Genomic DNA, 15,838 nt, shown 5'->3' on the forward strand with positions numbered 1-15,838 from the left:
GATACCCTTATTTTTCTTTAAATTTGGTTTTGTCCTTACTCAAACACTTTGTGTCAACAATTTTTTTTCATTTTATTCCTTTATGATGAAGTACTCCTTTTGTTAGTTTTCCAAGATACTTCTTTAAGTTGGTACATAATTTCTGTAGGATTCTGGCCTATTATTTTTACTTTTGAAGAGTGAGGGCTGATGTAAAAAATCTAAGTTAGAACTTTAAAAGGGTATCTTCTCTGTTCCTTCTCTGTTCCTTTCCCCAACTTCCTCGTATCAGAAAATATGCTCCAGAAGACTTACCTGTCCTTTTATATTCTGAGTAAGATCCTGATCTGAACTTTTGAGATGAAGAAAATAATTTTATGGTTGGCTATAGTGGACAAATAAGTTTGTGGTGAGTTGAAAACTAAGTAGACTTAGTTTTACAGTGAGAACATTCCGGGAGGAAAAAAGAAAGTTAAGAAAAGAAGGCTGGTTTAAATTTTTAGAAAGTGTTAGAATTTTTAGAATTGTTTCTAAACCTATTGATTCAGTAAAAATTTGAGTACCCAAACTAGTTTGAATTCTAGAGACTGACTATTGGAAGAAGAAATGATGCTTCAGGAACTTCTTTCCATCTTTTAAAGTCCTGTAACTATTTTTTTTTTTTTAACTTGAGAGAGAGAGAGAGCGCACAAGTAGGCAGAGGGAGAGGGAGAAACAGACTCCCTTCCGAGCAAGAGTCTGATGTGGGGCTCAGTCCCTGAAGCCTGGGATCATGACCTGAGCCAAAGGCAGACTAATGACTGAGCCACTCAGGCGCTCAGGTGCTGCTTTAAGTCCTATAACTTAAGTATAAGTATAATGAATAATGTAAATAATGGCTTTGTTCACATTGTAAAGATGTATCATAGGTCTTTTAAAGGAGTAATGGCACTCTAGGCAGTTATCTTTTATTCCTGTTAGATTACAAATTCCTTGTGAGTGAGAAACTGTCATTGTATCGTCTGCAACACAGCATATGTGTTTACTTGGAAAAATAATCATTATAGCAAATAATAGTATTTGAATTTTTCTTGTTTGTTAATATAATAAAAATTAAGAGTTTATTTTACTTTAAACAGAGGTGAAAGACTAAAGTCTTGGCTTTTTAAATGTCTTATTCAAGCATTTTTCTGATTGTTGGATTATGAAGTGATAATTTATGTGCAGTAGTAAGTGTTTTGGTTTCTACCATGTGCTTGTCATTATGCTAGATGTTATGAAGGATACTACAGGCTAAAATACATATTCTCCCCTTCTGTATTCAAGAAGCTTCCTTCTTTGTGGGGAGCAAAAGTATTAAATAGTACAGAACAAGAGGTTAGAGAGAGGTTTTAATGGTAAGTTTAGAAGGAGAGGTATCCTGTTTTGTAAAGAACCTGTAAAAAGAAAACAGGGACGATATCATGAAATAAATTACTTTTAATTTATTAACCAGACAAATAAAAATAAAATAGTATAGCTACAATCATTATAGCCCTATTTTGGGGGACTTTTCAATTTTTATGAATTTTTTCCAAATTGCAGTTATCTCTAAGTGATCACAATTCAAGTCTTCATTCAGGAGTAGGAAAAGAAAAAAAGAGCAGGTGTTAGAATAGGGCAAAAGCAAAGAAGGGGCTACTAGTGGGACTACGTTATTTTGTGAGGCTCTGTCATTGAAAATCACTCCATGGACTGTACGTTGCTGACCATTCTTGTACAGACTGAAAATACAGGTAGTTGGTAGAAGAAACTGAAGTCTCTTGCTATAAAAACAAACAAGAAACCCAGATAGCCAAAGGAAACCCAGATAACCATACCATTAAAATTTTTTCTCAGATCTAGCCAATTTGTTACCTATGATTTCTGTGAAGGTATTAAATTTCAAATATCCATCTCATCTAATTGTTACATGTTTAAACAAGGCCAGGACTTCAGAGGAAATATACTAACAGTAGTGTAAATAATGTCAAAGGGCCTGAGACAATGGGAAAAGAGGTTTATTTTTAGGAATAAACTAGAAAATCAGTATAGGTTTTAACCACTTTCTACTCTAGGGATGGAAAACTCAGTACAACTCTTAGATAAAATAATAGCAAAATACAGTTATATTTTCCAGTTGGTGTTACTTTTAGAAACCATAATATGGCTGATACCATTTATTTTGTAGCTTTAACTATATGCCAGTCCCTGTCCCGATCATTTTACATAAGTCACATTTCATCACCACTAAAGCTTTAAAAAATAGGCGGTATTCTTCCCATTTTAGGAATGAGAGAACTATATAAAACTCTAAGACCAAGTCTTTCAGGAAAGCGTGGACCATACATGTTTAATATAATGTATATAGTTATATATTAAGAAGCATACAGAGGGGCCTTTTTTTATTTGTTTGATTTAATTATTTTTATGAACATATAATCCATTATTTACCCCTGTACAGAGGTACAGGTCTGGAATCATCAGGCTTACACATTTCATAGAACTCACCACAGCACATACCCTCCTCAATGTCCATAACTCAACCACCCTCTCCTTACCTCTCACCCCCTAGCAACCCTCAAGTTTGTTTTGTGAGATTCAGAGTCTCTTATTGTTTGTCTTCCTCCTGATCCCATCTTGTTCATTTTTTCCATGCCTACCCCCCAGGCCTTCCACCCTGCCTCTCAAATTCCTCATATCAGAGAGATCATATGATAATTGTCTTTCTTGATTGACTCATTTCACTCAGCATGATACCCAGAGAGGGGCCTTTTTAGAGAGTAGGACTGTCTACATCTCTTGCCAATCCCAGCCTTTCAGGTAAACCCAACTTTCTGTTTCTAATTCTTATTTTTAGACTCTTGAATGTAGCAGGAGATGATTACATGTTGTTTCTGATTGGCTCTATATAAATTACATGTTTTTCAGCCTTACTTAGCCCTCAGTGGCACTTAGTAGCACTTTTACTTGTCTGGTATCATCATTTGTATCTTCTGTAACCCTGGCTTGAAGTGTTCTTCATTCTTCATTCTCTTACTTGTCAAGAAAATGGAGATATTTTTATCTTCCTTTTTTTTTTTTTTTTTAAAAAGATTCTATTTATTTGACAGACAGAGATCCACAAGTAGGCAGAGAGGCAGGCAGAGAGAGGGGGTGGGAAGCAGGCTCCCTGCTGAGCAGAGAGCCTATGTGGGGCTGGATTCTAGGACCCAGGACCCTGGACCCTGGACCCTGGACCCTAGAATCATGACCTGAAGGCAGAGGCTTTAACCCACTAAGCCACCCAGGTGCCCCTTCCCTTTATTTATTTATTTAATTTTTGGGATCTTCTTAAACTCTTACTTCCACTTACACTTCTCACCTCCCAACCTTCCTTTGTCCAAATCGATCAGTCCTTTGAGAATAGTCGTTTCTGGAACCATATGTTTGCTTGAACCTACAAGGTACAGAAAGTCTTCCTTCTTCCTGAATTTATATCTTCCATAGAATTTATCTTTACTTCCATGGCTTTGTTGCATTCTGCCGACTTCTAGGTAAAAATAGGTTCTACTGCTTTCATGAAGTCGTTTAGGAAGAAAATTTATTTTCATATTCCTCACTACCTAATATTTAATATATTAAGTTTTAATTGAATAAGTAATTTTGATAAAACTTGAGCTATAATAATGCAGTAACAATTTTTTAATAATAGAAATCTTGAAAAAATCTATAAACATTTATAGATTTATTGGAGCATAATAGAAACTGAGAAACATCAAAGAAAATGATTTTCTCAATTTTTGAGTACCTTTATAATTATTAATCAGACATTAAATGGAATATGTTTATGTTGTGGAAGGAAGGAAGACTTGAAGGTATAGAAAAGAGTGTCAAGCATATTCTGATCATATTGTCACATTTTTGTTGATTGAATTCTTAAAAACATTGTATCATTATAATGTCGTTATATGATAATACTCTGGGTTATAAAATGAGAGTATTTAACTTTTCAAGGCACATTCCATCAGACGGGAAGGAGAATCAACATTTAGTTTCTGTGTTATTCTGTGACTATAACAAAAATAATTACTAATGAGTACTTGAAAAAGAGATGTTAAAGTTAATTTATGTCATACTGGACTCACCATAGGCCTCATCCCTTAAAATGCATTTAAGTAGTTATTTCAAATGAACTTATATTAGGAAACAAAATAGATCATTTTATAATTAAAAATGTTTTTGTTTTGTTACAGGCAGCTGTTAAATCTAAGAAAGCTACAGATACCTATAAACTTTATGTGGAGAAGTATGCATTAGCAAAAGCTGATTTTGAACAGAAAATGACAGAAACAGCTCAGGTTGGTATTTTTAAGCTTTAAATCTAAAACAGGGTATTTGTTTTACTGATAGAAATAATATAATTCTTTTGTCATGTCATTTTTTTTAGTATTAGAAATGTTGAAATGTACAATGTATATGTTTTATTGGTGCTATTTTAAAGATACACGTCTTATTTTGGCAATGAGGACCATATGTAATAACTATCACATTATAAGGGATTATTTAAGTGTATCAGAAGAGGCTGCTTAAAGAGAATGGGGGAAAGTGAAGATATTGATAGATGATGAAGACAGGTGATTGTTAGTTAGCCTTATGTATGAATTATAAAATTGACTTCTGCTTGAGAAGAAAATTACAAATGATTCACTGCTGTGAATATAGCCATTAACAAAAAGTCAAGAATCCCTGCTCTCATAGAACTTCCATTTTAGTTAGGGAGGACAGACAATAAAAAAAAAAATCTGTCTCAAAAAAAAAAAAGTCTGTCTCCCATAAGCTTGGGATAATTTATAGACCATTTGATATTCTTAGAGCCTTAATTAAAGGCCTAGGTTTAAGATGGATGCCTTTTATGAATCATATATAAAACTCATACCCCCATCCTCTTGTACCTTTTTCTTGTTTTGTTTTTCTCCTTAGCACCTGTTATTTAATATGCCATGAATTTTATTTATCTGTCAGGGTAGGCTGGGTATACTGGGGTGATGAAACCCCCATATCTCAGTGGCTTATAAGAGCAAGGGTTATGTTCTTATCATTATGGGCTGGCTGGAGCTGTTCTTCATCTTTTGTAATCTGTTGAGGCTGGTGAAGGAAGCTCTTTTTAGAACATTATTCTTAGTCATCATATTTGAATGTAGTAAAGCACACTGGTTCTTCTACCCATATATTTTTTTTTATTATCTGTCTTCCTTCACTAAAATGTAAATTCTATCAAAACAGAAATTGATTATTTCCTCACCACTTTTAAAATAGCTCCCATGGTAGGCATTCAATAAGTGTGAAGAAGGACTTCATGAAGCTGCCTTTTTGGATTCTAGGGAGTCTTCCTGCTTAGAGTGATGAATGATTCACATCTCAGAAATCAAAATCCTTTCATGCTTGTTTGCAGGCATATATGCTTCCGTCTTTACTTGCCATGTTTGTAGGCACTGTGCTAGTTGCTGGGTATATACAGTATATGTGTAAATAGAACAAATATCTCCCTGCTCTAGGTGGACTATACAATATAGAGGAGGGAGGTAAACATTAAATACATGATTAAATATAAATTTATGAATTATTAAACCTGTTACAAGGGAAAAGAAGGATTATATGAGATAGAATAATAGGAGCAACCTAATTTGATTTGAATTTGGTAGTTGGGAAAGGTTTTTTTGGAAAAGTGGGATTTAAAACTGAGACTTGAAGAATGAGTAAAGAGACACATTCTAGAGCAGGAGTGTTCCAGGTATTGAGGACCCATGGATGTAAGACCCAGACGTATGAAAGAGCTGTCACATTGTAGAAAGCAAATAATGCTTCATGAAAGTGAGTGAAGAGAGATAGTGGTAAGAAGTGAGGTTAAAGAGATAAGCAAGGACAAGGCTGTAGTGAGGGTTTAGGTTTTCTTTTTTTTTTTTTTTTTTTTTTTTTTTTTAAAGATTTTTTATTTATTTATCAGAGAGAGAGGGAGAGAGAGCGAGCACAGGCAGACAGAATGGCAGGCAGAGGCAGAGGGAGAAGCAGGCTCCCCGCTGAGCAAGGAGCCCGATGTGGGACTCGATCCCAGGATGCTGGGATCATGACCTGAGCCGAAGGCAGCTGCTTAACCAACTGAGCCACCCAGGCGTCCCTGGTTTAGGTTTTCTTAAGAGCAGTTGGTAGAGAGTTCCCCTTCTCCACATTCTTGCCAACATTTGTTGTTTCTTGTCTTGTTAATTTTTGCCATTCTAATTGGTGTAAAGTGGTATCTCATTATGATTTTGATTTGTATTTCCCTAATGGCCAGTGATATTGGGCATTTTTTCATGTGTCCAAATCCCAAGAAGCTAGAAATAATCTCAAACTTTCTAAAAAGAAAGAAAAAGAACAGTGCATAAGTCAAATAAAGGAGAGAAAAATTAAAAAAAAAAGCGGTTGGAGGACACTGAAAGATTATATGCAATGCGGGACTTGATCCTAGGATCATGACCTGAGCCGAAGGCAGTTGCATAACTGAGCCATCCAGGTGTCCCCTGATCTTCATTTTAAAAGATAATTCTGGCAGTTCTGTGGAGCATGGATTATAGTTGGGTGGAACGAGAATCAAGAGTCCAGTTTGGCAGGCAAGTAGAGTGGTCAGGTTAGGATGAGGGGCAGTGTGGTGGTTGGAAGAGAGAATTGAGTGTGTTTGGAGATGTCAAGGATTAGAGAATGTGGGAATTCTTGGGGAAATCAGAATCTCTTCTGGCTTTTGGCTTGTAAGTTTGTGTGGTTAGAAATGAATGGAAAGACTAGATGAAGAACTATTAGTTTGAGGAGTTAGAAGAGGATCAGATGTTCAATTCTGAACATGTTAATTTTGAGCTGCCTGTACTTAAGCTGGAGATATCATGTGGGCTATTTTGGAAGAGCCAGAAAATCTGGGCTGGATATAATTAATGTTCACAGCCCTTTGTTTACAATTCTGAATCCAGAATCTCTAAAAACCAAGTTTTTTTCTGAAATGAATTTGGCAGCAAAACTTGACCAGAACTGATGTAAGGCTATGTATTTATCCCACCTACATTGAATATACCTGTTTTCCTTTAGAAATATTAATGTGTTTGATAAACAGATGCCACAGTAGATCCTGCTTTCAGTATTGTGAAAGATATGGTAACAAAGCGACGTTATCTTTATTTTAAAAATTCAAAATATTTGAACTCTCAAACATCTCGTTCCAAAGTTTTGAATGAAGGATTATGAGCCTGTGTAAAATAAGGGCTTGTCAGTACTCAAAGCCATAATGACATTATCTTTGAATAGAGTGTGGGGAAGAAAGGACCAAGCTCTGAGAGACTCATCATTGACAGTTTGATTGAAGAAGGGCTGCTGAAACCTAAGTAGGACAAGCCAGACAAGGAAGAAAACTGGGAAGAATAATGTCATGGCAGCTGGGAAATGATAATATTTCAAGAATGGTTTAGTTAATTGTATTAAAGGAGGGTCTAACTCTAGTGAAAGAAAAAAACTTCAATTTCTAAAGCAACCGATTATTGTAGACAAGCAAGTGCTCTTTTGGCTTCTGAAACCTTAACACTTGTTTATAAGACAATTATTGGTTCATTAATTTGGCATCAACATGACTAGTTTCTGTCAGAAAGTATTTCCTTTCAGCTGTTTAATTTGGAAAAATTAGAATTTGCTGGAATCAGTTTTTTATTCATTTATATTATTTTATAAAAGTGTTTTGAAAGAATTTTTAGCACTCATTTTTCCCTCTCATTTCTTTTATTTTTCATTACTCCCCCCCCCCCAAATTGGCATTTTGTTTATTCTGCTACTTGTAAGATAAGGATATTAACATATTTGAGCAGATGTATATCCATGCTGCTTTTAAGTAAAGTGATGGTATATACTGTGCTAATGTGTGTATGTTTGTCCTCTTTCAAGTTCCTTCTGTCTCTCTATCACACATGTACAACGACAAAACAGGCTATCATTTCTTAATAGGTAGTAGACTTTAAATTTTAATTTCAGTTAATTAGAAGTGAAAAGAATTCTTTTACATTTTCATCTTTCTTTGTTCCAGGCCTAGCATGTTGACCTAATCACGGTGGGATGGGGTATAGCAGTGTAGTGAAAATCAGATTTGGGTGACAGGACCTGTATTTCTTTACTAGTAGAAAAAGAAATTGAATGTGTGGGATGAAAGAGGTTAGGATTTATTTGGAATATTTGTGGTTTAATTATTTTCACTTGGGGTTAAGAAAAAACACAATAAAAATTGTGAATTTTCTTCATGTGTATGTTTTCTACTATTAACATTTAATGATATTTAAAAACTGGAAAAATATGGAGATTTTGTTTAAACAGTTGGCTCATTCAAGTAAGCTTTGAGATTTTGCTTAAACTACACCTTCAGATTAGGGACTTTCAGTATTAGGGTGCATTAAAAAAATTTTTTTTAATTAATATACAATGTATTATTTGTTTCAGGGGTACAGGTCTGTGAATCATCAGTTTTAAACAATTCACAGCACTCATCATAGCACATACCCTCCATAGTGTCCATCACCCACCCACCCTTTCCCTTCCCCCCAACTCCTTCCCTCCCCACCAACTCCCCTCCAGCAACTCTCTGTTTGTTTCCTGAGATTAAGAGTCTCTTATGGTTTGTCTCCCTTATGTATTAGTGGCTGATAAAGTTGTACTTTTTCTTTTACTTTTTTTTTTAAATTTTTTTAAATTAACATATAATGTATTATTAGCCCCAGGGGTACAGGTCTGTGAATCGCCAGGTTTACCCTTTACAGCACTCACTATAGCACATACCTTTCCCAGTGTCCATAACCCAGTCACCCCCACCCAACCCTGTTTGTTTTGTGAGATTAAGAGTCTCTTATGGTTTGTCTCCCTCCCGATCCCATCTTGTTTCATTTATTCCTTTCCTTACCCCCCTAACTCCCAGTTGCCTCTCATCTTGTACTTTTTATTTTTATTTATTTCTTTAAGAAAGAGAGTATGTGAATAGAGCAGGGGGACTGGGTGTAGGGAGAGGGAGAAAGAGAATCCCAAGCAAACTTCCTGCTGAGCGTGGAGCCCTTTGCCAGGCTTGATCTCACAACGCTGAGATCATGATCTGATCTGAAATCAGAAGTCAGATGCTTAACGGATTTGGCCACGCAGGTGTCCCCAAAATTATACTTTTAAAAAAATTAATGTAACAGTACATATGAATACAGTATTAGGGTGCTTTTTAAAATTTTAAAAATTAACATATAATGTATTATTTGAAATTTCAAGGAAGAAAAGTCTGATTTGTTCAAGAAAGTTCATTTATTTATATCCAAATACTTGAGGCTGAAGTCCCATTGTTGAATTACTCTGTTTAGTAGTTACTAATTCTGAGGAAATTGATATTTAGCAGATCCCCTACCCCCTCTTAAAAACACAGCTCAGTTTCTAAATTGCTTCTGAATCATGCTTTGAGTTTCTATGTGGCTTCATGTTTCAAGATATTTTTAAATAATTAAGGCTATGTCTTAATCATTTTTTTTTAAAGATTTATTTATTTATTTGACAGAGAGAAACAATGAGAGAAAGAATACAAGCAGGGGAAGCGGGAGAGGGAGAAGCAGGCTTCCCGCCAATCAGGGAGCCTGATGTGGGGCTCAATGTGGGGCTCGATTCCAGGATGCTGGAATCATGACCAGAGCTGAAGGCAGGTGCTTAAGGGCGGAGTCACCCAGGCGCCTCCCAGTGTAGCTCTTTCAAAAGAGAATGAAGATGGCACAGTTTTCTTGGGATTAGGGATTATCCTTATGAAATTTGTGGCTGATGATTTAGCTTTTCTGGATTTGGGTCTTACCTGTCAGTGAGAAAATATCTTGTTCATTAAATTGCAGAAATTTAAGCTGAAGGTGAATTTGTATAATATGAACATAAAATCATGCTTCTGCCAGTATTCCTCACTTCTTAAGAGAGTAATTCAGAATCTTGAAATGCTGGTATTCTTATTGATTTGGTCAAAATTGGTCAAAGCAAGACATTTTAGCTCCACCATTTTTCATGAATATAATTGATTTAAGTTTTTGGACTATTGTTGCATTGTTGCCAGAACTATAATTTCACCATTACTGATTTTTTTTTTTTAAAGTTCAGACCCTTTGCAAAAATATGAACATGATCATTTAGCTTTGTGGTTTTCTGATCATGTGACGCATTGCTGAAGAAAATTGCCTATTAAATATGGGGTGAGGGAACTTAATTTGATAATCTAACTAGAAAAAATAACGAGATATTTAGGCCTATTCCTTAGAACTGATTTAATTTGGCAGGGAAAAAAAAAGGGTAATCAGGTTTGTGTACTTGAAATGACAAATGTATTTTGTTTGAAAATAGCTAGTTCAGCATTTCCCAAATCCTGTTTTGAGGAATATTATTGTTGTGTGAGATATTAATAGATACTCATAGAAGAAGAAAAACAAAAAAGGCTGTGTGGTCAAATTTGGAAAACACTGGGTTAAGCAAAATGAAACATGTTTTATTTCAGTATTTCTCAGGCTTCTTAATTTGTGTATTAGAAGCCAAGTCTAGCAGTGGTTTTCTTCCTGGGGAATAAATACCAGAATGACCTGGGAATTTTTTCCAAACAACATTCTTATCTTTTTCCACCCCCATTCCCCAGGGAGTAGTAGAGAATCTATGCATTCTGTGGTTTGAAAACATTTTCCAGGTGATTGGATATATCCCTACCTTCTGTTGAGAACTGTTGAGATTAGACACTTTGAGAGTCTTCGGGCTAGGTTATAAAGTCTTCAGAAGTAAGCAGTAGCTTTTGCTTTGCCAATTAACTGGTCTTTAGTTGGAAACACTTCTACCTTCGCTTTCATGAAACTTCTCATTTGGGTCTCCTTCCAGTTTTCTGACTGTGATTATAGATTTAATTTGTGGTGTCTTCAAACTCTGAACAAGTTCAGAGAGATGGCATAGTGAGAAATGGCATAGGGAAAAGTTAATGTATTAAAAAGTTAAACGTTTCAGTATATTTATTGGACTCATTTGTCTAGAAGTATTGTTAAACATTACATAATGTTAGCTTGCTTAATTTGGTTAGCTATATTGAGATGATTTAAAAGGTCTTTTGACTGCAAGTTCAAGCCCATATTGGGGGCTTGAATAAATAATAATTTATAATAATAATTTTAAAGTTTTGATCTGATTTTAAATTTGAAATTAAAGTTTTGATTTCAGAGTGTATTTTTAATGTAGATATGTAACTTTTCATATTTGTTACCCAGAAGTTTCAAGATATTGAAGAAACACATCTCATTCACATAAAGGAAATTATAGAATCCTTGTCAAATGCTATAAAGGAAATTCATTTGCAAATAGGCCAGGTAAGTTTTTCCTTTTGTTGAAATGACTCATGAAAATTTTATGTTCATTAATGACTGTTTAAAAATCTAAAACTCAGTATGATACTGGATTATTTCAGGTAAAAATGTGTATTTACAAATATTAAATATAAACTAGACTTTTTTGGGACCCCCCCTTCCTCCTCCCGGTGACTCAGTTAAACATCTGCCTTCAGCTTAGGTCATGATCACACGGTCCTGGTATCAAGTCCTTCATTGCACTCCCTGCTCAGGGCAGTCTGCTTCTCCCTCTGCCTGCCACTCCCCTTGCTTGTGTGCAGGCTTGAGTGTGCTCTCTCTATCTGACAAATAAAATCTCAAAAAAAAAAAAAAAAAGCTGGATTTTTGATTGGCCGCCAAGGATGATAATTCAAACCAACTGTTAAAATTAATGGATAGCTCAGACTTTTACTTTAAAATTCTGGAGTTATCAATTTTTGGATTTTTAAAATAATTTTACTCTAGAACAGTAGTAAGTTACAGAACTTGTGCTTAAATGGGTACCTGGGTGACTCAGTTGCTTAAGTGTCTGACTTTAGCTCAGGTCATGATCTCAGAGTCCTGGGATTGAGCACTGTGTTGGCCTCCCCACTTGGCAGGGAGTCTGCCTCTCCTCCTTCTGGAGCACACGATTCTTGAACTCAGGGTTGTGAGTTGGAGCCCCACTTTGGGTATAGGGATTACTTAAAAACAAAAATCTTTAAGAAAAAAAATTTTTGCCCCAAAATACAAAAGCAGTTTAATTATGACACCTTGGAGTATACTGAAGTAGAGTAGAGAAAGATGAGGTCTGTTATTTTTTTATTTTTAAGGATTTAAATATTATTAAAGATCTATATAAGTTTTAACTTATCATAAGAATTATATGTCTAAAACATTCAAAGATGAGGACAGGAAACTTGACTTCTAAGACAGTATCTTTAGAGCTTCATGTAAACAGTGGTTGATACCCACAGGTCTACTAACACTACAAGGTAAGAGATCATGTTAGGTAAATTAAAGTTCTCAAAGGTTTTGGGTCAAAAAACCCCACATGTTTTGGTGTAATGAATTTTAATTGCTTTATGCAAGTTTTGTCTGAAATACAGTAAGAATTTTTGATGGAAAAAGAAAAAAATTACCTTTATTTCATTTTAATAGGTCCATGAAGAATTTATAAATAACATGGCTAACACTACAGTTGAAAGCTTGATTCAAAAGTTTGCTGAGTCAAAAGGCACTGGGAAGGAAAGACCTGGTAAGATGATTAACTCTGTTAAGGAGATGTATACAGATCTCTCCTCTAGCAACAAATATATTCGATTTTAAATTCCTAAGCTGCAAAATGGAGCTTGGGAGATACCTAAAAATCTATGTAAATTATCAAGTATTTACTTTGTGTCTGATATGTTAAATTAATATTTTTATTCTGGTCTTTAGTGGTTAATAATTTAATATTAAAGTAATTATAATCTTTAGTAAATTAATATGTTGTCATTTATTTATATTTTTTAAAGACTTAGCAACAGAAGCCCAGTTTATTTTAAAATTTTTTGAATTTATGGACATTGACACAGAATGTTATGTTAGTTTCTCATGTGCAACATGGTAATTCACCTTCTCTTTGGGTTAGGCTGTGCTCACCACAAGTGTGGGTACTATCTATCACCATACAACACTATTACAATGTCATTGTCTATATTCCCTATGAACAGAAGGCATTTTAGTAAGAGGAAGGTGGGAAAGAATATTGAGCCCTCAGAACATTGAGGCCAACAGAGAACCTTTCATAAAATTTAATAACTTGTAAAATTTCTTTATTGAAATATATATTCATCATATATATGTTGAATATATAAGATATATGTTTGTTGCATGCATATATTGAATATATACATTGATTTTATTACATATATACTTGTTGCATGTTAAAACATTCAAGACAGTGTTTCACATGCTGGAGAGACACCATTGAACAAATGAGTACAGGAATCCTGGTTCCTGTTTTATGAACAAATAATTACAGTGTCCTGAATCTTACTTTTAATAAAACATGTTATATCAGATGTACTAAGTAGCCCATTGTCTTGCCCTTCTCAGCATAGAGCTTCCAGATTTCTTGATTTTGTTTATTGTTTACTATATCATGTTCTTATAAGATAATTTGTTTCACTCTATAGGTAAAAATAATGCAGTCTAGTAAAGAAATTAAAATATGGTTTGGAATTCAGGAAGATGGTTAAGTGATTTGTCGGGAAGTCTGGGAGCCATTTTTCTTTAGTGCAGTTCCCAGAACTAAGGCTTGTAACCTAAATTTTCCTCACTTTTTCTTTTCAGATTTTATTAACTCTCAAATCATTGGTTCACTTATGTTAGTATTTTCCCTTCAGATCTTCTTTTCGTGCTTTCTCTGCCTACCTAACCAGTTGTAGCAGCTTGATTTCTCAATACTGGCACAGTAGAGATTTCTTCTCTAATCCATTTTACATGTTATACAGCACATTTGTATTTTGACTATACAATTATGAACTTACAATTGCACTAAAATCTTTTCACTTTTCGTTGTAGACAATGAAATTTAGGCTCTGGATTTGGATAAAGCTTTTCAGGATCTGCTCTGACTAGTCTTTAGTCTTACTTTCTATTATGACCCTTCACTGTAGCCAACTCGAACTGCTTGCTGTTTCCTATACATGCTCCTTTTCTGCCTTGGTATCTTAGTTGCCCTTATGTTCCTTTTCTAGGAAATGCTATATCCCATTTCTTTCCTGCTCTGTGTCTTCCCATTTATTTGTGAAGTAAATAAATTCTTAAATACCCAGGTCATTTGCTACTTCCTCTGTCAAAAGTGCCCGTGAACTTTAACTGTACTTTTTTCCCTTCTTTTTTTTGTTATTGGTGCTATCTATCTTAAATTTTAATAATTGTGCGGATATAAAGAAAAGTTCTGTATTTGATTCATCTGTTTATCTTCTTCATGGGTAAAGAATACATTTTTGGTGAGTGAATGAACAAATGGACATAGAATAGTAAAGTTAGGGTGTTACGGAGGCTATGGTGTTTAGATTTGCTATTAGAAAATTCTTGGTGAGGAATAATAAATAATTATGGTTAAAGTTTGGTAAGACTTACTCTTTGCGATATAATGTGCCAGCCACTTTGCAGCCAAACTTAGATCTTCAGGAACTGTTTGAAGTAGGTACTATTATTCTCATTTTAAAGATGAGGGAAATGTTGAGAGGTTAAATGATTTGCCTAAGTTAGTATATGGCAAAGCAGATAGTAAAATGCCAGGATTTTTGACCCCAGGTACTGTGCTTTGGAGAAACTAGAATAGAATGAAGTGAGTTTACATATATAAAGAGAATGAGGATGTTGAGATACATAACTACAGAAAGGTATGAAGCCCTAAAATTCCTTATAAAGAGATTAAATTGTGGGGCACCTGGGTGGCGCAGTTGGTTAAGCATCTGATCCTTCATTTTGGGTCAGTTCATGGTCTCAGAATGTGAGAGCAAGCTCTGTGTCAGGCTTTGTGCTGGGTGTGGAGCTTGCTTAGGATTCTGTCTCTCCGTCACCCCCGCTCTTTCTCCCAAAAAAAAAAAAAAAAAAAAAAATATATATATATATATATATGTATGTATATGTATAGGAAGACCAGTTAAGAAAGGTAAAAACAGTTGGAGAACAAATTCAGTTTTTATATAAAGCATTTAGAAGTGCTGATAGATAAAAAGCAGAGATGTATTGGCTGGTTAAAAGTGCCTCAGAACACTAAACAAGATCAGTGGATTGTATTATCATTGGTATCCTGTTTGTGACATGACGTTTTCAAGTTTTGCAAAATGTTATCGCTGCAGGAAATTGGGCAAAGTATACAAGGAATCTCCCTGTATTTCTTTTTTTACAACTGTATGTGAATCTATAATTATCCTAATAAAAATTACAATTATTTTAGGGGCACCTGGGTGGCTCAGTTGATTGTGTGTCTGGCTTATGATTTTGCCTTGTGTCATGATCTCGTGGGTCGCGGGATTGAGCCCCATGTTCCGCTCTGCGCTTAGCACAGAATTCGCCTCAGATTCTCTGCCCTTTCTTCTGCTCCTCCTTCAGCCTGTGCTTGCATGCACACACACACACTCTCTCTCTCTCTCTCTCAAATAAATAAAAATCTTTTAAAAATTCAGTTATTTTCTTATCTGTGGTATTACTTAGCCCTGTAGTTTGTGGTCTGTTCTTTATCAGCAGTAAAGTTTTTAAGCCCCATTGCCCTCATCTGTAAAGTGGGGATAATAATAGTATTTCTCCATGGGGTTTTTCTGGGGGTTATATGAGATAATGTAATACTTATTGAATACTTGATAAATACTATGTTAAAAAAGTATATATTTCTGATAAATGGGTAGCTAATTATAGATGCTGTTTCTTTTATAAATTTAAACATAGTGGCCTCAAGATATACTGTGACATGTAGAAAG

At 34.8% G+C, this 15,838-nt stretch overlaps 1 protein-coding gene across 1 annotated transcript in view; it reads left to right on the forward strand.

Moving 5' to 3' along the window:
- Positions 1 to 15,838, forward strand: part of FCHO2 (FCH and mu domain containing endocytic adaptor 2) — a 147,402-nt gene that overhangs the window by 62,065 nt on the left and 69,499 nt on the right. The window contains 3 exon segments of the mRNA XM_059416377.1: positions 4,212 to 4,316; positions 11,265 to 11,363; positions 12,522 to 12,618. Coding sequence (XP_059272360.1) covers positions 4,212 to 4,316; positions 11,265 to 11,363; positions 12,522 to 12,618 — 301 coding nt within the window.

This window comes from Mustela nigripes, chromosome 12, assembly GCF_022355385.1.
Source record: "Mustela nigripes isolate SB6536 chromosome 12, MUSNIG.SB6536, whole genome shotgun sequence".
NCBI classification, from domain to species: Eukaryota; Metazoa; Chordata; class Mammalia; order Carnivora; family Mustelidae; genus Mustela; species Mustela nigripes.